Consider the following 25,916-nt stretch of genomic DNA (forward strand, 5'->3'; position numbering starts at 1 on the left):
TGACTCAGACTCAGAGTGGGCGGGCTTTGGGACCCCTTTTATCCCCAAAGGTCCTTGCTGGGTTGATTTACAAGTTGATGGGATTGGGGTGAGGCTTTCCATGTGCTCAGGCCCAACTTCCTTTTTCTGGTTCAGGTCCTTTGTTTTTTCCTTAACGACTTGCTTCCTTCTTATCTACCTCCCTGAAGGGATCTCTTAGATAGGTTTCCTGGCTTTTGTCCTCTCTGCTTACCTGCCTGCTTCATCTTTAGGTTATGGCAGCTTCAGCCTAGTCTCACAAGTGACTGACCCAAAGTCACCCAGCTGGCTTCATGTGGGAGTAGAACTCATAGTCTCTCAGTTTCTAGTCTGGTTCCTTTAACTACTACATTAAAATGGCTCTCAAGGGACTAATATACAAACTGAAATATTTAAAATTCTGTCCACAGTTTATTTTATCACTTGACAAAAATAAACCTATGATAACAAGTGAATGCCTGTTACAAGTTATAGAGCATCTCTTCCCTCTGTTGGACAAAAGGATGAGCTTATGGAATAGCTTTAGAACTATTTTAGCAGTGAAGTTTGTCTGGAGTAATTATTGAATAATATTTTATATCTATTATTTAAATAGTTTCAGATTCTTTAAAAGAGTAGTAGAGAAAATGCAAAGTCCGAGGCTGTAATCCAATATCCAGATGTATACCTCGCTATCCTTAGTGGGGCTCACTTCTGAAGAGACACAAACACAATTGTGCTGTATGAATTTAATCATAACACTGACAGCTTGCTTATCCCTGGTATAGGAATGTTTGGCTGAGATAATGACACTTGATTTTAATAATGCTTTCTAGGAAATATTTACGCCCTTCATTTTTTTCCTCATCTGTGAGCTAACTAGAAATAGAAAATCACTTTTCTGTATGAATACTGGTTTTCTGTGGCTTAATTCAGATACGCTGCTGAAACTTTATCTCTAGTCAGTGTAACTACTACATGAGAAAACTCATGAAATTAACGCCTTTTTTCATGAGTTTTCTTATGTGGTAGTTACACTGAGAGCCATTGCATGGGGATGCACATTTGATTATGTACATTACTCTAAGAAGTATAACAACATTTATGAAGTGGGAAAGCATTTCCCATAGAACAAAACAGGATTAATTTTTCTAACAATATATTTTCAGTAAAAGGATAGCCTTCTATTTTGACATCTGTATTTGGTATATGGAGAACCAGTTTGGTATAGTGGTTAAAGCATCAGGCTAGAAACCAGGAGACCCGGAATTCTAGTTCTACTTTTGACACAAAGTCCGTTGGGTAACTTTGGGCCAGTCACTCTTTCTCAGTCATAAGAAGGCAATGGCAAACCACTTCCAAAAATGTTGCCAAGAAAATGGAATGGATTTGTCTAGGCATTCTTCAGGAGTCAAGACTGAATCAAAGTACAAAAAGAAAAAAAAAATAGGTCCATGATTATGGAAGGGATACCCTTTTCAAAAGGAGCAGACATCTCTTAGATATAAGAAATTGCAGCATTATCCAAACTATGTTTTCAATAATACAGTATTATCGAGTATAAGATCTCTGGTATTATAGTGTAAGAAGGATGTGGAACACTGTAAGATGCTTCCAGAGGGGAGTGGTTGTTAGTGAGAAGAATTTTTGAAAAGGTACACGATGGTTATAAGAAGAAAATCTGTCTGGACTCCCTCACCTCCTAAATCAAAGCTGGGTAATTGCACAATAAAAGTGTTGTCTGGAAATACTGTTAAGGCAGAAAAGCATGAATAGATACTGGTATCTGTTGAAATATTCATTCTCATGTTTTGAACTAGAAAATGTCTAAGAAGAAGAGAAGGAATGAGAATAACTGGACTGGCTAAGGGGAATATTCCCATTGTATTGTTCAAAAAAGTATGGGTTGAAGGTATTTAGGAGTGCCTTATTAGGGCTATTTGCATTTCATATACCAATGTAATCTAAAATCACAAGACCTGGTGTTTTGTGAGCTTGTTTCATCCTGGTAGGAAATGATTAGGCCACATAATGAAGTGGGGAAAAATTAGAAATGCAAATGCATCTTTACTGAACAAAGTTAAGAAACTGCCATTTTTACTTCTATAAACATGTTTATCCCAAAGTACAGTATTCTAAATCTTAGAATAATATTTCATTAGTTAATAGTCAGATACAACTATTTAAGGAAAATCTCTAGCTGAGAATAACATCTTAGCATTTTGATTTTGAGTCAGTATGGAAACTGTAGTTTTAATATTTGAGGCTGAAATTTCAATGCATTAAAAAACTGTATTGAAGTTATATGATAATATTGAATTGCCACCTTCTTGTAAGTATATTGGTGGTGCATGTTGTGTGCATGATCCTGTTTACACCGGTCAGTTTTGTCCTGCAAGATATTTCCGTGAAGGCTGTTCAGGTAGTCCTTGCTTATCAACCACTTGTTAAGCGACCGAAGTTATGATGGCACTGAAAAATGAGACTTATGACTGATCCTCAAAGTTGCAGCTGTCACAATGTCCTGCAGTCATGTGACCGCCAATTGCAGCCTTCACAGCTGGCTTCTAACAAGCAAAGTCAATGGGGAAGCTGGCAGGAAGTTGCAGTAATTGTCACATGACATTGTGCTTAATGACTGCGCCACTTAGCGATGGAGTTGCCAGTCCCTATTGCGGTTGGTAAGTGAGGACTACCTGTAATGGAAACAATAAGCTTATGTACCTGGAAAAATTCTAGTTTATTGAAAATAGCCCCCAAATTAGGGTGATTTTATTTTAATGAGATGGAATATTTAAAAAGTTTGTTGCTTGTATGCTTTTACTGTTCCTGAACTCCTTACCAGCAGAACAGCCTGATCCTGAACCACTCAGACCATCAATACATCTAGTGTAGAGTTATGTATTCCTGGCAATAAATCTTGAAAGTCTATTTTACTCCTCCAAGTTAATTTACTTTAAATAGAGATGCCAAGATCTCAATATCCTCTTCAGCATATAAATATGTTTGATAGTTTAACTGTCCAGAACCATTTTACTCTTAGTTTCTACACTCCAGTTTTATTGACAGAAGGAAGCTGTCTAGAATAGCTAAAAAAAGAGGAGGAGGAGGGAGAGGAGAGGAGGAATATTAAACTTATATGCCACCTGACTCTCAGCTTCTCTGGGTGGCTTACAACAATCAAAGAAATTATAAAATCAATAAATAGTAATAGCTAATTGAAAAAATAATTTCAATTCTGTGTCAAGGATTCATTTTCAGTCAGCCATTTGTCCAGTCATAAGATAACATGGTACATAAGGAAGACATTTCCTTGATTGTTCTAATTTGTTACAGTAACCCTAGTGAAATTTCAGAAATGGCATATATGCAACAAAAGAACAGTTTGATCTTTGATTTGAAATAATTTTCAAAATAGTTTCAAATCAGAGTTATGAGCAAATATTTTGTTGAGTAAAAATATAGTTGTGATTGTGAAAGGAAAGCATAATGTTCTTGTAAAAATAAATTTTTAAGATTATATTGGCATCCATTAACATATGTAAAAAGTATTCATGTTTACGAAGATTTAGTCTCCTTCAGAAATGTTCTGAAAACAGAACTTGGCAGTTCTAGAATTTTAACTCTTTGTATACAGAATTATTAATACTTTATTTTGACTGGGTTAAGTTAGCATCCGGTATCTTCTTTAAGGCTGGCCAGTTTCATGTGACATTCTCCTAAAGAATTTTGTCAGTTCTGAAATTCTGTTTAAAAATAAATTTTGTGAAATCTTGAAGCTAAACCATTTTTTTCCCTTAGGGATTTGTATGAATTTACAGGCTGCTCAAACTTTTATATTTGCAAGAGAACCAGTAATCTCCTTTTACTCAATATTTCATTTTTCATTTATTTATTTTACATTGTGCTTTGGTGACCATTTCTGCACAAGTCACGGGTAAGCAATCTGTGGCTTTGAGTTACAAAGAGTCCTTGGCTACAAAGGATACAAACCATGGAATAGAAAGGAGTCTAATCAGCCAGCTAGTGAGCCCAGATTGCTGGTTTCTTGCCAATAGAGAATGGATGTATGTGCATGTTATATGAAAAAAACAAGTGCTCATATGCAGTTCCCAGTTTGGGAATTTTTGCATTCCTTCTGCTTTTTTCCTAACCAGCTATAATAATTGTAGCAAAATCACTAATTAAGCATAACTGATATTGCAGCCCTAATCTGTATTTCTAAAGCCCTTTTAACCCAGTTGACAATTTTTAGAGATTTGTCTGCAAATTATGTGACATCTATCGTATTTTCTTAGCCCAATTTTCACATTTCTTATTAATAAGGTATACTTACTATAACAGTTTCATATGCCAAATAGTCTGTGTGAATATACGTGTATTCTCTCTCTTCTTTTTCAGATATGTTGATATGAACAACTGATCTTTTTTGAGATAAAGCAAAAATCTCTCCAGAATGAATAAATTAAAAATGGCATCAGAAAAAAGGTAATCAGTCAGAAAACAATTTAAGTGATTGTTTATTCTTATTTGTAAGAATTGGATTGCCCCTTCCCCTTCCCCTTCCCCTTCCCCTTCCCCTTTTTCTTTTCTTTTTCTTTTCTTTTCTTTTCTTTTCTTTTCTTTTCTTTTCTTTTCTTTTCTTTTCTTTTCTTTTTTTTTCTTTTCTTTTCCTGGCATACCCTGATTTTAGTCCTTGAAGTTTATCTGTGAAGTGTACCCAAAATGATAGTGTTCCAGATTATATCATGGCATATATCATGGCCTGAAGATTTAACCTAGAAGGCTTTCTTGCAAAAAAAAAAAAAAAAAAGCTAATCTTTTGACATTCCAATTATGAAATGCCAATATCTTCTAACAAGAAGAATCACAGACAAGTCTATAAAAATTATCCTTAATTTGCATTTGTTTCTTTTGAAATTACTTTTGTTTATGACAATGATATATATTTTCATAACGCCAAATCTGATTTATAAAATTGAACATATTATCTTTCCATTTATTTATTATTTTTCAAATTTGTCACTGCTCATCTCACTGTGGGGTGATTCTGGGCAGTTTACAGTAAAAACAGAATAAACAATTAAAATAGATAAATATGAATTAATTAAAATATGCTAAAAAACAAACTGCCTTTATTTTCCTTTATGATACTTCCAAGAGGATGATGTTAATTAGGTGTTAATAAACTCAGGGAGCATCGTCAAGGCGCCAGCCATCCCCAGGGTCAGTTGTATCTTTCCTCGCCCCATGCAAGTTGGCAGAGCCAAGTCTTCAATTCCCTCCAAAAAATTGGGAGGATAGGGCCCACCTCACCTCTGGGGGGAGAGTATTCCATAGGGCAGGGGCAATGACAGAGAAGGCTCTCCTCCTAGGACCTGCCAGTTGACATTCTCTCACTGACGGGATCCGCAGTGTGCTTTATCTGCCAGACCGGATGGGATGAGTCAATGTAATAGGGGTGAGACAGTCCCTCAGGTAACCTGGACCTATGCCATGTAGGGATCTAAAGGTAATAACCAACACCTTGGATTGGACCCAGAAACAAACTGGAACCCAATGCAGCTCCCGCAACAAAGCTGTTACATATGCCATCCTTGGGGCACCCAAGATTGGCCACGCGGCCGCATTTTGAACAAGCTGTACCTTCTGGATATTCTTCAAGGATAGCCCCATGTAGAGTGCATTGCAGTAGTCTAAATGAGAGATGACCAGGACATGAGTGACAGACCAGAGGGACTCCTAATCCAGGAAAGGGTGTAATTGGAGCACAACACGAAGTTGGCAAAGGCCCTCCTGGCCACGACTGCCACCTGCTCCTCAAGCAGGAGTTGTGAGTCCAGGAGGACCCCAAGATTACACACCGGGTCTGTCTGGGGCAGTGCAACCCCATTGAGAACCAAAGATGGTAAACCCCAAGATACAGAGGATCCTCCACTCGACAGCCATTCCATTTACAGGTTCAGCTGAAGCCTGTTGTTTCCCATCCAGACCCCTACAGCCTCCAGGCACCGCGAAAGGGTGGTCACAGCATCACTCAAATCAACCGGGATGGAGATGTATAATTGGGTATCATCTGCATATTGATGATACCTCATCTCATGGTGGCGGATGATCTCACCCAGTGGTTTCATGTAGATGTTAAAAAGGAGTGGAGAGAGTACCAAACCCTGCGGTATCCCACAATAGAGGGGCTTTGAGCTGGTCCTCTCGCTCCCAATCAACACCGATTGGTAGCAACCTTGGAGGAAGGAAGTGAACCAGCACAAAACTGTGCTGCCCACTCCCAACTCCCTAAGTTGGCCCAAAAGGATACCACGGTTGATGGTATTGAAAGCCGCTGAGAGGTCAAGAAGAGTGAGGATGGATACACTACCCCCATCCTGCTCCTGCCAGAGATCATCCATGAGTGTGATCAGTGCTGTTTCCGTCCCATTTCTGGGCCTGAAACCTGACTGAAAGGGGTCTAGATAATCTGTTTCACCCAGTATCCCCTGGAGCTGCAATGCCACCACCTTCTCAACCACCTTCCCTAAAAAAGGGAGGTGGGAGACTAGACAAAAATTGACCAGTATGATGGGATCGAGGGATGGTATCTTGAGGAGGGGATGCACCAGTGCCTCTTTAAAGACGACTGGAAACACCCACTCCCTCAAGGATGAATTCACCATTGTCTGGACCCACCTACATGTCGCTTCCTGAGCGGCCTTGACCAGCCAGGAGGGGCATGGGTCTAGTTGACAAGTGGTGGCATTAACAGTCCGGAGGACCCTGTCCACTTCCTCAGGTCCAACAGGATCAAACTGTTCCCAGATAACAGGGTAAGTCCATACCCTGGGCATCTCCATAGGCCATGACCCATGCTTGGAATCCAACTGGGAACAGATCCGAGCAATTTTATTGTTCAGATGCCCAGAAAACTCCTCTGTGTGGCCCTGTAAATGGGCCGCTGGGCCCTCTTTTCCCAGAAGGGATCGGATGATCAAACAGGGCCACCGGGCGGCATTTTGTGGATGCAATAAGACTGGAGAAATATTGACTTTTCACCACTCTTACTGCCACAAGGTAGGCCTTAATAGCAGCTCTAGCCTGTGTTCGGTTGGGTTTGATCTGTGTTTTCCTCCAGCAGCGCTCTAGACATCTCTTAATCCTTTGTGAGATCCTCAGCGCTTCCATAAACCATGGGGAGTATTGGCCTCAATGGATCACGAGAGGTCACACGGGCATGATCTTGTCCAAGGCCTCGGCCACCTTCCTATTCCTGGTGGCGGCCAAGGCCTCTGCTGGACCATACAGCAGATCCTCGGGTATAACCCCCAGGTCCCTTCAGAACCCAATTGGGTCCATCAGTCGACAGGGGTGGACCTGTTGAATAGGTCCTGCCTTCCTGCAGAGGTGGGTAGGATGAGAGAATCTCAAGGTCACCAGGGCATGATCTGACCATGACAATGGGGACAGATGTAACTCCCCCTTCAGATCATCTTGCCACTGCTCTGACAGGAAAACCAAGTCCGATGTGAGACCACCGTCCTGAGTCAGGTTGCAAATAATCTGGGACAGGCCCATGACCGCCATGGTGGCCATGAACTCCTGGGTCACCTCCAAGGCACATCCCAGGGACTATACGTCTGGGGAACTCCACTGCTAGCTCTGAGACAGCCTCCAGCAGCTCAGGCAGGGAGGTTGCTACACTGCAGGGAGGCTAGTACAGCAGCAACAATCCCAACTCTTCTCATGAGCCCAGCTTCAGGAACAAGGTCTCACAACCAGCCACTTGTGCAGCAGCACCCCTGAAGGCCAACAGAGATTCCCAGATGACAACTGCTACCACTCCTCCCCTGCCCCGGGGTCTCGGCTGGTATAAAACCGTAAGCCCAGCTGGTCACATTTCCAAAAGGGGCACCCCCACTTCAGGGCTCAGCCAGGTCTCGGTGATACATACCAGGTCGATCCGCTCCTCAGTGGTCAAATCACATATAAGGGGGACCTTGTTATTGACTGACCTGGCATTAAGAAGCAGCAGCCAAAAGCTAGGGCCTCCACAGTTCTGCTGTCCAGGGCCTGGGTCCAAGTCCAGAGGGTTGGAACATGCCACTGGTAGTAGACACTGGGGGCATCTTCCCTGAGAGTGGCCCGCCCTCTGACTCCCGTCATAACACCCCCTCCCTGTCACCACCTGAATAGTATGACTCTAAGCCCCCCAGGGCTTCCAATTCCCCCCAATCCCAGGCCTCTGGCTTCCCTAGTTAGGGGACCCTCCATCCAAACATACAGTAACAATCACCTAATCAATCAAACCAGTCAATCAGGTGGTTGTGTGTTCCCTAGCACTCCAGCTCCTGCTCTCAGCAGTGTAGGAGCCTTACCCCACAGCCCCTTTGCCCACCATGCCTCCCCTGCGACTTCTCTCACTGGTCAGTAGGGGACAACACTCACACTCTCACCCACGCATTCTCACATCCACCCGTGGACTCCCCTCTGTCTCTCACCCTAGGGAGGGAGACCCAGCTAACATCTACTGGAGGGACCCCAACACTCAGTCTGGAATTGAACTTGCCAGCTTCCAAGTCCTTCAGGTCCCCCTAGGGGGCCAGAGCTGCTGTTCGGGTGCCAGATGCCAAGCCGGTTGTAGACCGACATCCAGGCCTCAGTCCTTTGCCACTGCTCCCTCTCAGGCCACTCCAGCTGCAACTCGGAACACCGCTAGTGCTCCAGTACTAGTCCAGCCAATTTTCAGGCCCTGTGCAGTGGTCTGGCCTCAAGCTCAGCTGAGTTCTAGGCTGCCGTGGTTCAGATCTCTCTTTGGGCCGCACACTCTCTGCATCACCCTGCACAACTATGGAGCTCCGCCTAGCACCCGTCATGCTCCAGCTAACCTCTGCCGAGCTCCGCCATCCTCCATTCATCTGGGACCGAAGCATCAAGCACCCCCAAAGATCCCAGACTAGAGTGAAAAGTTTTTCTCTGTAGCCCAGGCCTCTCATTGAGCTCGCGCCGCTCACCTTGCGCGCTGCTTGCCTTGCGTGCGGTTCACTTTGTGCGCTGCTCACCACGCCACATCCAACTTAACTGTGGAACTCCACCCAGCCACACCGGCCCCACCAAACTCTGTCATAGAGTACCCCCGAAGTCTGCAGTTTGGTGTCCAAGCTTCAGGGCACACAGGTAAGCTCTCAGGGCATTTGGGTAAAGATAAAAAACCCGTAGCAACTGTCCCTTCACCTAGACCAGCACGGCGGCCAACGCTTGCCCACTCCTGGTTGCCATCTTTTAGGTGCAACTGTATTACTTTAAATTTATTTTAATGTTGTTTTGATGTAGTAACCTTCAAAATCATTAATATTTTTAATTTGTAAATTTAAGTTTAATTGGAAAATAAACATTCTCTGATAGAGGGGCCTATGTTCGGTAGGCTTTCTGTAAAATTAAAGTTATTCCTGGCTTTTATATATAATTTTGAGAATATTTTTTATTTGTAGTATGTAAACATACTGTTTAGGTTAAATAACTGAAGTAAAAGAAATTTGATAATATAATGTATGTGGAATCTTGGTTGCATTTGAACTTGTTAGATGTGCAAGCTATTAGAAAAATGTGACACAAAGCAAAATGTTAGTGTTGAGGGCTCATATTTAGAGAATCAGCCAAGTAGCCATGAATCTTTCCAGGTTATATTATTGCATGCCTCTCCATTTTAGATTTTCTTCCTATTTATTTCTGTTGAGTTTTTTTTTTGCTGCTTCATACTTTTGAGTTTTCTTAGGACTCTTCATCCTTTCATCTTCTATGTGGATATTTGCACTAGATAACTAATGGTACAGAGAATGAATTTGCTCAGGTTCTATGCAATAATGCAGATGTATTTGTATTTTATGTTATTTTTTGCATTTCTGATCTGAGAATCTCTTTCAGTTATGCCAGTGATAAAGGTACTGTGTCAGTAATGATTATCTTTGAATAAGGCCTGATTTTTGCTAGCATAGATATTTTTGAGAAATAGTGTGGAATAGGATACACTCATTCATGGAGTTTTACAATAGGAGAACATTCAGTAAATTTTATATTATATTAATGTTTGCAAAATAAGGAAGTTAGTTTAAATGTTGCCATTCTAGGAATCAATTATTATGCTCCAGGAGGGATTGTAACAATTTTTTTCTTGCATTTGATTAATTTGTGACATACTCAGTTCAGAATATTTTCCCTCTTATTTTTCTCCACCTCATATCAATTAGTTATGTCTGCATGTTTGTCAGATGTTAATTTTTGTGTTAAGCTATTTACAAACCTTTTATACTTTTTGTAATTTCATCATCTTGTGAGGATACTGTGTGGGACATAATAAGTATCAGGAAGAATATTACAATATTTGTTTGTATTTTGTCACAAACCCTTAATATAGTGTCTGTAAATTTAAGAAAGATCATTTTAAAATAAAACACTTGAATTAAAACAAACTATATTTGCTCACATTTTTTGAAATAGAACAGCTAGTTAATGAAATACTATCAGGTACTCCAAAAATGGAAATGGAATTCTCTTGCGAGTTACCCAAACAATTACAGAAATATTGCACAAACTCTGAAAAATAATGTATTTTTGTCCTTGTTGAGCTCACTGGATTGGATCCAAAGGCTCTGCTAGTTGAAAACTGCTCTTTTTATTAGTTCCTTTTCCCAGCTGCTTATGTACTATCAAAGTTATAAGTACCAGGAAATATTGGGTGGAATTAATTACAGGTGAGTGTGTAACCTGCATACAAAGTAATCACATTTATGTAAAGATAAATATAGGCTGGAAATTTTGTGTAATCATGGCTTTCTGGTAATGTAAAATATGTATGCTCGCATGAAGGAATGCTGTATTTGTGAAATAACCCTTTTATTGTATTGAAGGAAACTTACTTCCAGATAAGTATTATTATTACATTTGTTCCAGAATCATTCCTCTGAATTCTGTAAAACAATCTCAAGGTTTCTGGGTTTAGTCTTGAAGGAACTGAGGCCTTATGACATGAAGTGGTTGCCCTGGTAACATACAAGATAGCAGTTGTGTCTAGATCTGGCTCTAGAATTAGATCATTGTGTAAGGAATGATTAAGCTATAGGTTACACTTAGTTTTCTGCTTGGACAAAGGCATTTTTAGAAGAAATAATGCAGAAATGAGGCGTGGTCATCGATTCCATATTACAGTCAGGATGTTTAAACCACTTGGAAAGTGGGTTGCTCTGGACAATTCCACTCATTCTTGGCAAGAGGGAAACATTTCTCGGTAAGTTGAAAAGTCTGGGAAAGGATGACAGTATTGAAAGAAAGAAATGTTACTCAAATACACAAGGAACATGTATTCAAACTATCAAATGCTCAATTAATTCACATCGACACTGATAATAATGGCCAGGATTTCCCTAATATTCTTTTTAAATCATGGAAGAGAAACATGCTTATATTTTATTGACATTTCAAATCATTAAAGCAAATTTTCTGAAATGAAATATTTCTGTTAAATGGCCAGTCTCACAATGTAGTTTCACAAGGATAATACACAATCAAAATGTTTCTGAAATATACTTTCAGAATGTTTAAATTAAATTATATTTTATTTGTTAGATTTATAAGGCTACCCAACTTGAAATGATTCTGGGTGGTGTACAGAATTGTTTTACTTAAACAAGTAAAAAACAAAAATAATTATCAACAGATGAAGCAACACAGAGGAGTTTGTATTCTTGACAACAACTCAAGCATCCTTAGGACCCCATTGTTCAAATTAGCTCAGGGCCTGGGAGGAAAAAATAGGTTTTAAGGGTTTTTAAGAAATAAGGCCAGGGTGATAGCCATACAAATCTCAGGGGGAATGCTGTTCCAGAGGGCAGAAGCAATGGCAAAGAAGGCATACTTCCTGTCTTGTCTTATCAGGTGACATTGTTTTATTGATGGGGCCTAGAACATCCCTACAGTGTCCAAACAAACATGACAGGCAGACTTTATGAGAGAGAGATAGTCCTTCAGATAGCTAGGCCCTGTGCCACTGAGGGCTTTAAGGATGATATCCAGCACCTCACTTAGCCGCTTCACATTGATGTTAAACAGAAGGAGTGAGAGGGTCAAGCCTTGTAGCTCCCCATGTGTCAGATGCACCTGGCTCAATCTCTTCCTCTCATCAGTATTGACTAGAACTGACCATGGAGAAAAGAGGAGTATCACAGAAGTACCATGTTCCCCGAATCTAATAATCGATGTTCTAGAAGGATACCATAGTTGATGATATCAAAGGCTGCTAAGAGATCAAGAAGACCAGAATGGTTGCACCACCTCCAACCTGGCTCTGCCAGAGGTCATTGAAAAGTGGCCAGGGCTGTCTTTAGTGCTATGTCTGCTCTGAAACCTGATTGAAAGAGATCTAGATAATTTGTTTTCTCCAGGACCTTTTGAAGCTGCAGCCTGACCACTTTCTCAAAAATCTTCCCTAAAAAGGGAAGGTTGGAGACTGGACAAAAATCGGAGTCTGGTAACAGCTTCCGTGTGTGTGTGTCTGTGTCTGTCTATCAAGATTTTAATTACAGTAATAAAAACGAATACAAACTAAACTCAGAGAAAGAAAGTAAAAAAGCGTAAAAAGGGCAAAGAAGGAAAAAGTAAAAAGAAAAAAAGTGAGATAAAGACAAAAAGAAATATATACAGAAGTGACTTCCAATCTTCATCGCAACAAGGTAGCTCTTCACCCCTTATAAGGGTACAAACAGATATCTCTTCTTCCCGTAACCCATCCCTTATCTATAAGCAAATCCATAAGTTATCAACTTTTCAATCCAGGTGTCAGCAAAAAATCCGTAAAGGGTTGCCAGAAGTTTATAAAAACATATCTTATTTTAACCTTGATTAAATAAACCAATTGCATATTTGTTCCTTTTACTTCTGAAAAATTTTAAATCTTTAATTCATTCAAATATTGTAGGATTTGTTCTCTCTTCAATTCTTTGTCCTATTACAAAGGCTTTGAGGCTGTAACAAGCCTCTTCGTAAATCCAATAAAAAGACATTGTCTAGGTCATTCTCTTGGTTTATCATTTGTATTTCCCCTTTAATTTTTAAATCTTCAGCCAGCTTCGTTTGTATACCCAGTAAAGAGTCTGTTTCACATCTGTCATTCCTTCATTAACATCTTTTGAATGTAGTTTTATCCATAGAAGCACACATTGTTACTGATATTGTTGATGTTGTAGCTACTAATTTCTGGACTCATTCTTTGAAAATCTCCTTTAGTATTTCAAATGTTATAACATTTTGTGTTGTTTTGTAAATCCCAATACTGATCAAAACCAAAAGCAGGCTTACACTTTTTTTTTCTTTTTGCCTGAAATCTTTAGTCCCCTCTAGTGTCAAATTTAAATCATAAAGTCTCTAATCTCCATTATGACTTAGAGTAGACAAAATAATTTTGGTTCCCACAAAAAGCTGTTAATTTTATATAGTTAGTTCCAAAATCTTATAGCAAAAGTTTCAATATTCCAAATTTGTCTGGGCCCTTAATTCATTTATAACTTTCTTAGTTCAAAATCTTACTTAGCTTTTTGCCATTTATTTCAAATTTTTAAGTTCTTAAACTTATATTTAAATTTTCTTTTGTTCAGAAATGAAGATAGACTCACCAGGTGGCTTTTCAAACTTGTCATTCCAAAGATCTCTAATAGCTTTAAAATGGTTATATAAGCAATTTCTGAAAGTGATTAGAAAGTGAGTTAGGGAACTTAACATCTTTTAAAAGGTTGTGAACTTGGTGACTGATCCCTTCATCTTCCAGTGGCCAAACCCACAGGAGCAGCTATCTGGAGACACATAGGCAATCTCCTGTCCTCTCCTTGTCCAGAGAGGTTCTGAAGAACCGGTCTACTCACCAGTTCATCGGTCTTTGCTGTGGTGGGACTACCCCCTCCCTCAGCAAAGCCAAAAATATAACATGGACCCAACTGGGAGGAGCATGGATCTAATAGAAAAGTGGTTGGATTAGCAGTCCTGGGTATTTGTCCAAGTTAAAGGCAAAAACTTTTCCCAGTTAACCAAGCCAGTGTTTTTGTCATCTGACTAGTCCAGTCAGAATCCATCTCTGAGTGAATCCGAGCAACTTCATCTGCCAGAGTCTTTGCTTTCTATAACTTTTTTTTTTAAACCTTTATTACATGATCTGTATAGTAGGCAGAGAGACCCGGTTTAATATAGTGGTTAAAGGCATCAGGCTAGAAACTAGGAGACTGTGAGTTCTAGTCCTGCCTTAGGCACAAAGCCAGCTGGGTGACCTTGGGCCAGTCACTCACTCTCAGCCGTAGGAAGCAGGCAGTGGCAAACCACTTCCAAAAATGTTTCCAAGAAAACTGCAGGGACTAGACCAGATAGTTGCCAGGAGTCAACATGGATTCAAAGGCACAATAAAAAAATGGTAGGTGGATATGGGTAAATGCTGTGTTCTGTTACAGTATGTCAGTAATCATGCTTCAAATTTTTATGTAACAGGTTTCCTTCCCTGTTTTTAGAATAGGTAGTACATCAAAGTACTTAAACTCAATAATTAGATATACATTTTATAGACATTTGTGTTTTCAAAGCAAGTCTATGTTTAATTTTCAACATAGGGTTGCCATTTTATGCTTACAGCCATCCTTAGTGAACATGTGTAGACCTTTTCAATATCACAGAAATTTTCCATTCTGGAGTGTAGCATATTCAAGCCTGATGTGCATCTGAAATGGTATTTTCAGATTATTCGCATTCTGTTTACATTGCTGTGGGAGTTTCTTGAACTGTTCGGGATCTGGCGTATAAGATCATGTGTAATTCCAACAATCTGTTTTTCTTTTTTTAGAATTATTGTTTAGATTAGGAATTAGATGTGAGGAAAGATACTTCCAAGAGATATGTGTGTGATAGATATTATAATAAATGTAAAATAAATTATTTTAAATATAGTTAAATTCTATTAGTTAGATTCTAATATGTTCATTTTAACCCACTGTGTTTCTGAATTGAGAGTGATGATTGTGTAACAAATTATAAATTTAGACCATTTTCTAATGTGCAGTAGAACTGGTTTATAATAGTGGGCCAAGGAATAGTAATCCATTGTACCCTTAATAAGTGAACACTGACAGTATTTATTAAACAGTTTATTCAGGCTAGCCATATTTTAGTATATGTATACAATAAATTATCATGTGTTGTACATATATATTACAAGATGACAAGTAGGATATCTTACGATGCCAATTCTTAAGAAACAGTAGCTGTTTTCTGTGTACTTTTACACATTGTGCAACTCAGTCCCCAACTTTATTTAAATGTATTTTTTTTTCTCTGTGGTTCTCCAGACTGCTGCTTACAAAGTGATATACAAGAATGGGGTATCATCAGCTTTGGGGAAATCCACATTTGTACAAATAAAAAAATTATTAAGAAAAAAGTTGGATGGCTAAAAATGAGTTGATGAAGCATAAGTATGTTCAGTGGGCACAAAATACTTATTGAAAATTCAGTGAAAAGAGACTTACTGGGTAGAGAGAAGAGTTGTAATAGAATATTCTGAAAAGGCACAGGGCTGGCTGACATCCTGAAGAAGTGTATTCCATACTGCATCATTTTGTATCCAGCTTTGATTGTTATCTCCAAAAATAGTGGGTGGCCTTTTATTACTCATCTTACATTTTGGATTTTATTACAGAAATTTAAACCTAAACCAGGACACCTGATAACAATAAAAATAGTTAATGCCACAATATATTTTGACCCATGCTGTGATTTGTGTAAACACTGATGATTACATTACATTACATTACATTACATTACATTGAATTTATCTTTGCCCATCTTCCCCAATGGGGAACTCTGGGCAGCTCACAAGGTACAGCTTCAACAATTATAATTACAATTACAACCTATTCTAATTACAATTGCAGTGCAGCCGTATTCTGTTGTGGCCAGCAGCGGTCGCAAGGGAGTCAGCTCATCCGGGCTTTCTTCCACCAATGATCTTTTCTGTCCTTCGCATCAGTCGCGTCTAGCGACTGGCTTTTTTTTTTTCTGCCGATCAGGTCCAGCACCGGTTCCAGCTTCCCCGTGCAAAGCGCCGCTGGTTCTCCCACCAAAATGGGAGTACCTATTTATCTACTCGCAGATAGTATGCTTTCGAACTGCTAGGTGGGCAGAAGCTAGGGACAGGCACTTACCCCGTCATGCGGAGCAGGCTCAAATCGCAGAAGTGCCGACCATTTCTGGCCAGCAAACTTCAGCATCATTAAGCCCCTTCGCTACCACGTCCCCAACTGATACCCAATTGACTTATTACAAAGTATAAAAAAAAACTTGAATTCATTTTGAAAATGTTAGTATAGAAGCCTCATATACTTTTCATTAAAAATATGTTCACAGTATTGATTCTGCTGAATGTCATGTATTCAGAGGCTTTGCATAATCAAATACTCTAGTCATTTTCACTTTCATTCTGAATGGACATAAAGTACAGGTGGTCCTCACTTAGCAACCACTCATTCAGAAACTATTTGAACTTACAACGATGCTAAACGAGTGGTACTTGCAACCAGTCCTCAAAGTTCTGGCTGTCGCAGCATCCCTGCAGTCACATGATCACCATTTGCGACTTTCTTTGCTGGCTTCCTATAAGCAAAATCAACGGGGAAGCTGCCAGGAGATCACAAATGGCGATCATGTGATATCCTCACTTAACAATGGCAACAGAAGTGCCAGAATTTCTGTCGCTAAGTAGCACAGTCACATGACATCACATGTTATGACTGCATTGCTTAGCGATGGAAATTGCGGTCCCAATTGCCGTTGTTAACCAAGGACTACCTGTGGTTGAAACTAGATTTCAGTCTCACTCAAGTAATCATTATTATTTTACCCCTTTCTTTCCTCTGAATTTAATAATAATTTGGACAAGCAGAAACTGCAGCAAAATGTAGAAGTATAGAGCCCTTCTGTTCATTATTCTAGTCAGCTGTGGTATCTTATTAATTAATTAATTGTATCTATACTGCCTATTCCATAAGACTACAGAGTAAATAATCATAAAACAGACCAAAACAATAGCCACTAAAGTGTTAAAAAGCCAGTTCTCTCAAAAACACATAAAATGAAAATACAGTGGAATCTCGAGTTACGAATTCAATCTGTTCCGTGACTCTGGTTGCAACTCAAATTGGTCGCAACACGAGGCAAATTTTCCCATAAGGTTCAATGTAATTACCGTTAATCCATTCCGGCATCCACGGACCACGCGTCAGGGGCGGAAAAACGGCCACGGACCACGTGTCGGGCGGAAAAATGGCTGTGGACCACGTGTCAGGCGGAAAAATGGTCGTGGACCACATGTCAGGGGCGGAAAATGGCTGTGGACCACGTGGAACAGGTGGAAAAATGGTCGCGGACCACGTGTCGGGCGGAAAAATGGCCGCGGACCACGTGTCGGGCGGAAAAATGGCCGTGGACCACGTGTCAGGGGCGGAAAATGGCTGTGGACCACGTGGAACGGGTGGAAAAATGGCCGCGGACCACGTGGAACGGGCAGAAAATGGTTGCGGACCACGCGGCAGGGCGGAAAAATGGCCGCGGACCACGTGGAACGGGTGGAAAATGGCCGCGGACCACGTGGAACGGGCGGAAAATGGCCGCGGACCACATGGAATGGGTGGAAAAATGGCCGTGGACCACGTGGAACGGGCGGAAAAATGGCCGCGGACCATGTGGAACGGGCGGAAAATGGCTGCGGACCACGTGGAACGGGCGGAAAATTGCCGCGGACCACGTGGAACGGGTGGAAAATGGCCGCGGACCACGTGGAACGGGTGGAAAATGGCCGCGGATCCGGTTCGTAAGTCGAGGCGAGTTCACAAGTCGAGGTAAATTTTTGGGCCCGGAGCTGATCGTATCTCGAAAAATTCGTAAGTAGGGGCGTTCATAACTAGAGGTACCACTGTAGATATTTGCAGAAAATAGATAGCTGCTAATACCCATCCACATAAAAGTGACAGTCTGTTATTCTCTGAAGTGTCTTCAAAATAAAACAGGTTTTAATGCATTCCCAAGACAGCAGGTAGAGCCAGACTGAATCTCTGGTTGAAGGGTATTCCAAAGGATCTGACCCATCATAAAGAATTTGTCTGAAATTTGATTTTTCTAATTTCATTCCCCTAAGATTCCATCTTTAATTGAAGGAGCAGCTGTCTCCCTCAACTTAGCTGTTTTCCTAATTCTTTTTTTGTTCTGAATATGTACAGAAAGCTGTAAGTGGACAGGGATAGCAACATGGTGCTCACCACAAATTTTCCAGAATTAAATAGCTCCCACAAATCTCATAAGACTATTAGTAAAATCGCATGAGATATGAAGTTAGAAGAAATGAGATTTCAGGAATGAGTTGGGGAGATATCAGCCATTTTAAATTTGAGGGACACGATCATTGCCTGAGAAGGCTGCTGACTTCTGATATGGGGTTGTGCTGCAAAGACATTTTTATAACTTGTTTGAAATACTAGAATTTGGGTCATCCAGTAAAAGCTTTTAGGGGGAGATGGGCAGAGGTAAATCTAATAAATAAAAAAAATAAAAATAAAGCTAATGAGTGGGACTTCAGGACAGATAAAGGGAAGTATTTCTTCATGCAACTCATAGTTAACCTATGACAATTGTCAGCAACTTGGGTAGCTTTAAAATGGAGGTAGTAGATTCAAGAAGGATAAGGCTATTAGAGGCTACTAACCTTGATTAATGAATGCAGCTCTTCTTAAACTTTGTGATACAGCAAGTTTGGAAAATGAGAAATGAAACTGACTTCTTGAGTAAAAGTAGTGATTTCTTTGGAGTTAGAGTTGCTCAAGAAATAAATACCATGAGTTCCGTTCCCAAGGTCTGTCCTTAAGTTGAATTTGTATGTAAGCTGGAGCAGTATTGTATAATATTGTATAAGTAATATTGTGTAATTAACTCGAACCATTGTGTATTTAATTTGAATCATTGTGTATTTAACTTGAATCATTGTGAATTTTGCTACAGTAGACTCCGTTCTTAACTACAGGTCATCCTTAAACAGAGCATTTTCAACCCGGAGACTACCTGTATACCACTTTTAAGAAATTGAATTTTAATATTTATGAAATAAAATTGATAGCATCTTACAATCTTATAAAATAACATGTCATTGAAAATTAAAAAGATTAAATTTTAAAAAGATATTTACTTTTGCATTGCAGCCAGAAAACAAAATAATGCTCCTACTGATATCCTCTGCCTCTTCCCCACCCCACCCCATTCTTTATTGTGTGCAATTATTTTTGCTCACCAATTTTTTTTTTAAAAAAAGGAATTTTCCTTTGCCTAGACTTCTCTTAAATTGTTCTCAAAATGCTGCAACTTGCAAAACATTGGCAGGGTTTAAATTACTTCTGGTACTCTCCCAGTGCAGCAGCACTGTAATCTCTCTTTCAGCCTCCTGCTTGGTGCTTGTAAATCCATCCATCAGTCTTGCAGTTCCCCTCTCACTGCAGCCTCCAGAGCCGCCCCCCCGCCCCCCTTGCTTCTAATCCTTCTGTAGAGGGTTAGGTGAGTTTTCCACAGGAACTCTGTGCCTTCCAAGGCAAACACAATAACATAAAGAACCCTGGGGTCTTCAGAAGTTGCATTCAGTATACCTTTGCATCAAACTCATCTAGTAGACTTTACAAGAAGGCACTCTTGCAACCTGCTACCCGTTGTGTGCCAACCCCCATCCCCAGTGTCACAACCTCCAGTTTGAGAAATACTGCCTTAATGTGTAAAGTTCCTGCAGGGAAGAATGTATGTGTGGAAATAGATATTAATCTTTTTCTTACCCACCAGTTGTCCATGCTTTTAATTAATTTTTAATCTTCCTGAAAAGTAAAGTGAAAGTAAGCACATCTGTATTTTGTACAGGTATAGAAGAATTTGAAAACATAGAAGGGGGCCTGGGAAAAGGGGTAATTTAGACTCACCAGTCCTTCTCTCTAGTTTTCTATATGTATTCCCCTTGCATTAATAAATGAAGGTCTCTGAATATCTGTTTGTTGAGAAACTGCAAAGATTGATTTTATATATTTTGTTTAGTGTTAAACATGTTCATTTCTCTTTTTTTCTGCTCCCTTTTGTCTCATTACTATGGAAAAGCAAAGAACTGTCAGCTGCATGTTATTTTTCTCTATATGACATTTGGGGTCGTTGTTCTAATTTTAAATTTGCTTAACGTTGCATTCCATTCTCTGAAAAATACCTGTCATATCACAGCATAGGTGTATTTGTTTTCCCAGTGTAAGTAACAACTCTCGGATTTTGAGTCTGTTGGCACAACTGGAGAAGATCAATGCAGAATGTTTGGTAGAAGCGGACACTGCCAGATACATTACATCAAAAATTCTTCACCTGGCTCAGAGTCAAGGTAAATAAATATACATTTCAAATGCCCATTAATTTGGGTGTGTGCATGCATGTGTGTTATAAGTTCTCATATACATTCTGTATGATATTTAAACAGTTATATTTTTATAATGTTGATATAGATAGGTGGGAAATGTTATGTAATTAAGGAAAATAACTATATAATTTTCCTTAACTCTATAAATATAAAATTTTCATAGAGCTAGTCTAACCTGCTTGGGTAGTATTTACTTTGCTTTTCTCCTGTTTTCTGTTCTGATCTGGCTAGTACATTTATTCCATTATTTTCTACCCCTATAGTTCCTAGGTCAAAACCAAAAGTAGATCCTAGGCTTTAATTTTTCAGCTTCCAGTGTTTTTTTTTTTTTTTTTACATCTCAGCTCTTTTCTTGTCTATATATTGCACCAGTTTTTTATTCTGGGCAAAAGTGACAGATGATCTTTGCCCTCACTCTGTCCCAGCATTTCCTGAAATCTATTCTTCATGATTTCAGATCCCTGGTTTTAAATTGCTCATGATCATTAGTGGTTTTTTATTAGTCCACTCTTTGTCCTCCTTTCATCTCCCCCTCAAAGATCTATTGAAAAAGAAATTCATGTTTTAATTGCATGCAGTTTTAGCATTGCAAGATCATATGTATTATCAAGAAGTTGAATATAAAAAATCCTTTTAAAAATCCATCTTATATATGAATAAATACACTATTCTGATGATAAATTTGGAACAGAATACTAATTCTGTATTGTGCACATGTATTAAGAAGAAACCTCAACCCAATACCAGAGAAGTGTATTTTTTGCTTTTGCTATGTTGATAATATGTTTAAGTGAAACCATTGCTTTCACTTGGGATCAATCACTAGCTGCAAAAGGTATGCTTAATTGTTACTACCACTTTTTACATGTCTAAACTTTAAAAAAAATAATCCCCTTGGACATTTTTTTTCCTATTAATATCCTGGTACTTAGCAATCACCCCAACCTTTTTTGTTGCCTTAGGATGAAAAACAAGGGAGCAAGGATTTTGTTTCAGATCCCCACTGTTCTGTGTGGTGGAATATTCAAAACATTTCAGGTTGTGTTCTCTTTGAACATAAGTCACTTCACATGAATCAAGTAGAGATGTTTTATATCTAGTGAAAACAAATCCATTTTTGTTTCTGTGTACTATTAATCTTGAGCAAATTGAATGTTTTTCTTATGGGATATAAGCAGGAATCTGTAACAAACTGTTGTGATCTATAAATGCTTGTTACTGCCCTTTCCAGCTTATTTCATTTATTGTATTCCCAATTCTTCCTTTTTTTTTCCTTTTCATTTTTTCTCCCTCCTTTTCAATGGTCAGCTGGTATTCTATAGTCTTTAAGCATTCATAGTTGACTCTGGGCTGTTTTCTCTTTGTAGGATTTTTTCTCATTGTAGATGGAACTTTCCTGGTTACAGAAAGATTGGTACTTAGAGAATGACTTTGCTATACAAGATTGGCTAGTGTAGCATTTTATATTTAAGAAGCTCAGACTTAAAACTTTCTAGAAGATGATCCATGATGTCTAATACTAGCTTGTATGGTTTGCTTTTATGTGGTTATCTTTTCTACACCTTTTTAAAGTCATCTACATTTACCATTTAATTACCAATTTACTCATTTATTTAACAGAAGAGTATACAACTTTTAATTTCAGAAAAAATCAGGAAAGAAATGACTGCCAAAGGTTCAACAGGGATAGAAGTTATTCTCACAACTTTAGAGGTAACAGTACAAAAATGTCACATTTTCTTGCACAGTTGGGTCAAAGTAGTAATTTTATTTATTTGATTTTTTTACAGGGCTACTATAGCATGAAAGATTAGAGTTTTATTATACTAATATAAAAACTAATAGTGTATTAGGTGCAGTTAAAACAAATGATAGCTTTTGTGCTTGGGTAGCGCTGTTTGTTTAACATGAGAAAGCCAAGGGCATGTTACAGCCAAAATTAATAGAGGTGTGCCGCCCTTCCAATTCAAGTGCAAAAAAATACTTTGAAGTGTGGTGGAAGCACTCATGCCACTTTTCTGTAGTTGTTTAAAGTAGCTCTGCCATCCTGGGAAAAGGTCCTGGTGCTTTAAAGACTTGTAGATAGGTACAATGTGATCAGCCCCACATGCTCCAAAGTACATTTGTACATTGCAGAGCCCTAAAAATTAAGTTCTTTATTGTTCTATTGAAATTAGTGGTCAACAGATATGAGATATATTGCATGTAGAACATTTATTTAATTGATTTATATAGTCGCACATCTTACATGCATTAAGATTCTGTATATAAAGAGAGGTAACTTTTGCAGACTGTAATTCTTATTTAAGAATGTAGAATTATTATTTTTGAGTTCATATATATGTAATGGAGGATATGACATAAATATTCTTGACATTCTTCCTGTTCATTCATTTCAGAACACAAGAGATTTTCAGACTACGTTAAATATCTTAAACATCTTAATTGAATTGGTGGCAGCAGGCAAGTATTTATTTCAAATGATAATTTGTTGTTTCTGTCTTACACCTCAGAACTTTTTACCTAATATATATGAATTGTTAGATAATTTTAAAATATATACAGTATTTTAATGTCGAGAAAGTAAATACTTCCATAGATAAATAATTCCAAAACAATTTGCAGTGATCATGTAAGGCAATTGTACCTTTATAAAATTGGGTTATTTTAAGATTAAAGCTAATGGCTCATATTTTTTTTTCTAGGCAGCAGCCGAAGAACAAGTTTTCTTGTTTCTCGAGGAGGGACACAGATTTTGTTGCAATTACTTGTGAATGCAAGCAAAGAATCCCCACCAAATGAAGAATTAATGGTGCTACTACATTCTCTTCTTGCTAAAATTGGTCCTAAAGGTAGGTTGAACCCAAGTGAATTCCTGTACCAGTTTTTTGCTTTTAGTGTGATGAGTATTGCTGGAATAATAGGCTGACTTTGCACAAGTGCAATCCTTCCTTGAATGGTGCCGACTGAGAAAGAATAGGATCTCCTTTAAATATTACTGGCAAAAGGTATAGAATGAACAAGTTTGGAATGGTAAGAGTAATGTCGGCCTTTATTAGAATTATGAAGGTTAGACTCCCACTGTTGCTGACATAACCTTATGCCTTTGGAAAAGGTGTTTTTTTCTTAAAATACTTATATTAAATTAAATGAATAACATTCACAGGTTATTTGTGGTGTTTAAGGACACCTTAAAATTATTTTCTCCCACACTAGCAAGCCCAGATGTTCTGCTCTATGTCCTGTTAAAGGGGACATGTGTAAAAATGGGAGATGACTTAATACCAAAGTTTTAGGATTCTTTTCCTAGAAAGTATTGCCTGATACTACGGGTTTTTTTCCCCTTTTTGTTTCTCTCCTAGACAAATCTTTTCTTTATTTTTCTCAATTAATTCAATTGATACTTTATTTTGCTTTGACTCTTTATGTTGTCCTGCTGAACATTTTTTATTGTTTCATTGTTTACAAGCTTTTTATTCTGTGTAAGATGCATTGAGAACAGTGAAATGGAAGAGCAGAATAGCGGATTATAGGAGTAAATTTCCTATTGCATTAAAATTAGCCTGGGGACACTTTTTCCATTTTGTTTTGGGTTTTTACATAGCTCTAACTGCTTGTATCCAGCACCAAAAAATAGACCTTTTGAGAAGCAGTGGAAACCATTACAAACTTAGAATAAACTCTAAGAAAACTAAAAGTGCTTTCCCCAATGGAATAATAAAAAAGCTTGTTAATGTCACATAGAGAAAAATTGCTTATTACAATTCGTACTATTAAAGTGAGCAGGAAGGCACTATTTTTCAGTAAATACTAAACATAGCCTGAGGATGGCTTGGCTTTTAAGACACTTTGATATTTAGAGTGATTTGTAGCTGTGAAATAATTGTGTATATAGAAGTACAATCATCAGTAAATAGTAGCAGTAACTTAAGGTCCTGATTTAATGACTTCTATTTTATTACAATAGAATCACTAAACCATAGTAATTTAAATGTAGTTACTTTGTTGCAGTATCTCAGTAAATTTGATAGATGCTCATGTTTCTGTCCCTTTTGGATTTTCAGATAGAAAATTTGGAGTAAAAGCCAGAATTAGTGGTGCTTTAAATATAACTCTGAATATAGTGAAACAAAACTTGCAGCATCAAAGGCTAATACTGCCTTGTCTTCAAGTGTTAAGAGTATACTCAACTAATTGTGAGTATTGTTGCATTTTTCCAACAACATATCTCCCATTTATATAGATATTTACATACAAGATGACATGTATTTCATTAGTGCTGAAAACCAGTAAAAGTGTGTATGTAGTAGAAAGTCATAGTTTGTTGCTTTTTTTAAGCAAGAGTGTTTGCAATCACAGTTTCCTAAAATTATTCATGTAAACTTTCTGTTCTTATTTTTCATTGCTAGTACATGGCTCTTACGTCCTCACGAACCCATTGGATTTTTTTCCATTGTAATACAGTATGTTCTTGAGCATTTTACAGTTGCATGCATATGTTTAAATATCTTTGGTCAATTTGCCAAATTGCTTTAATGAATCCTGAAGTAACAGAAGCTGAAAATTTCTATGAGGTAGAAAATTAAACATGGCATTTTCCCGCAAATTTGAATGCATGTTTACTATTTTTGTGCAGTTGTTTACAGATTCAAAATAAGGAAGCGGTGAATATGGCATGTATAGAGGTTTGGATATCCTGTCAGTTAGTACTTTGTAACTCATCCTTGGCAGAAATAATAGCTTCTGAATATTCCCTGTAGCCAGCTAGGAGTCTTCCTATACTTGCCTTTAAATATTTTAGAAATATTCTTAGGTTTCCTTGCATGCACTGCATTTTTGAGATCTCTCCAAAGATTTTCAGTAATATTTACATCTGGGGATTGTAAAGGCCATTCCAATACCTTTTTCTTTCTTTTCTGTAAGTACTTCATGGTTATTTGGCAGGTATCTTTCAAACTCTTGTCTTGCTGAAATATCCAGCCTCTTTTCATCTTCAGTTTTTTTTAGTTATGGAGGAACATTAACTCTATGATATGTTGATATTTAGTTGAATCCATTGTTCTTTCCATCTGCACATTATGTTCTGGACCACATAATCTCAAAGCATAACAGAGCCACCCCCATACTTAATGGTTGGCATGGAATTCTTTTCTTCAAATGCTTCACCCTTTTTTCTCTGAATGTTTCTTGTGATCAAACAGTACAATTTTTGTTTCATCAGTCAAAAACCCTTCATTCCAAAATGTTGTGAACTTCCCAAGGCTTTTGTTTTTCTTTGCATAAGTTTACTTTTATCATACAGTTTGATTATGCTTGCATGCAACTATATATTTAGCCACAGATGAACTGGTAGTGTGAATAGATAGAGGAAACTCCTTGCCAGTTGATGACCACAATAAAGTTTGATTGACTGATAGAGGGAACA

The 25,916-nt window shown here is 38.4% G+C and overlaps 1 protein-coding gene across 9 annotated transcripts in view; it reads left to right on the top strand.

Moving 5' to 3' along the window:
* The window catches only part of AGTPBP1 (ATP/GTP binding carboxypeptidase 1), a 90,722-nt gene that overhangs the window by 17,707 nt on the left and 47,099 nt on the right, over positions 1-25,916 (top strand). For 8 of the 9 annotated variants that reach the window (XR_015793873.1, XM_088130281.1, XM_088130282.1 and 5 more), the window contains 6 exons: positions 4,399-4,485; positions 20,328-20,455; positions 22,137-22,204; positions 22,891-22,958; positions 23,201-23,343; positions 24,556-24,687. Coding sequence is in view for 8 of the 9 variants with exons in the window: in XM_088130281.1 (XP_087986407.1) it covers positions 4,454-4,485; positions 20,328-20,455; positions 22,137-22,204; positions 22,891-22,958; positions 23,201-23,343; positions 24,556-24,687 (571 nt within the window). In the remaining variant the exon portion in view is untranslated. Of the gene's footprint in view, positions 1-4,398; positions 4,486-20,327; positions 20,456-22,111; positions 22,205-22,890; positions 22,959-23,200; positions 23,344-24,555; positions 24,688-25,916 lie in introns of all 9 variants that reach the window. The other variant, XM_088130287.1, reaches the window with a different exon arrangement.

Source organism: Python bivittatus, unplaced genomic scaffold (assembly GCF_059951505.1).
Source record: "Python bivittatus isolate LINGU-HERP-01145 unplaced genomic scaffold, Pbiv_v1 ctg000850_np1212, whole genome shotgun sequence".
NCBI classification, from domain to species: domain Eukaryota; kingdom Metazoa; phylum Chordata; class Lepidosauria; order Squamata; family Pythonidae; genus Python; species Python bivittatus.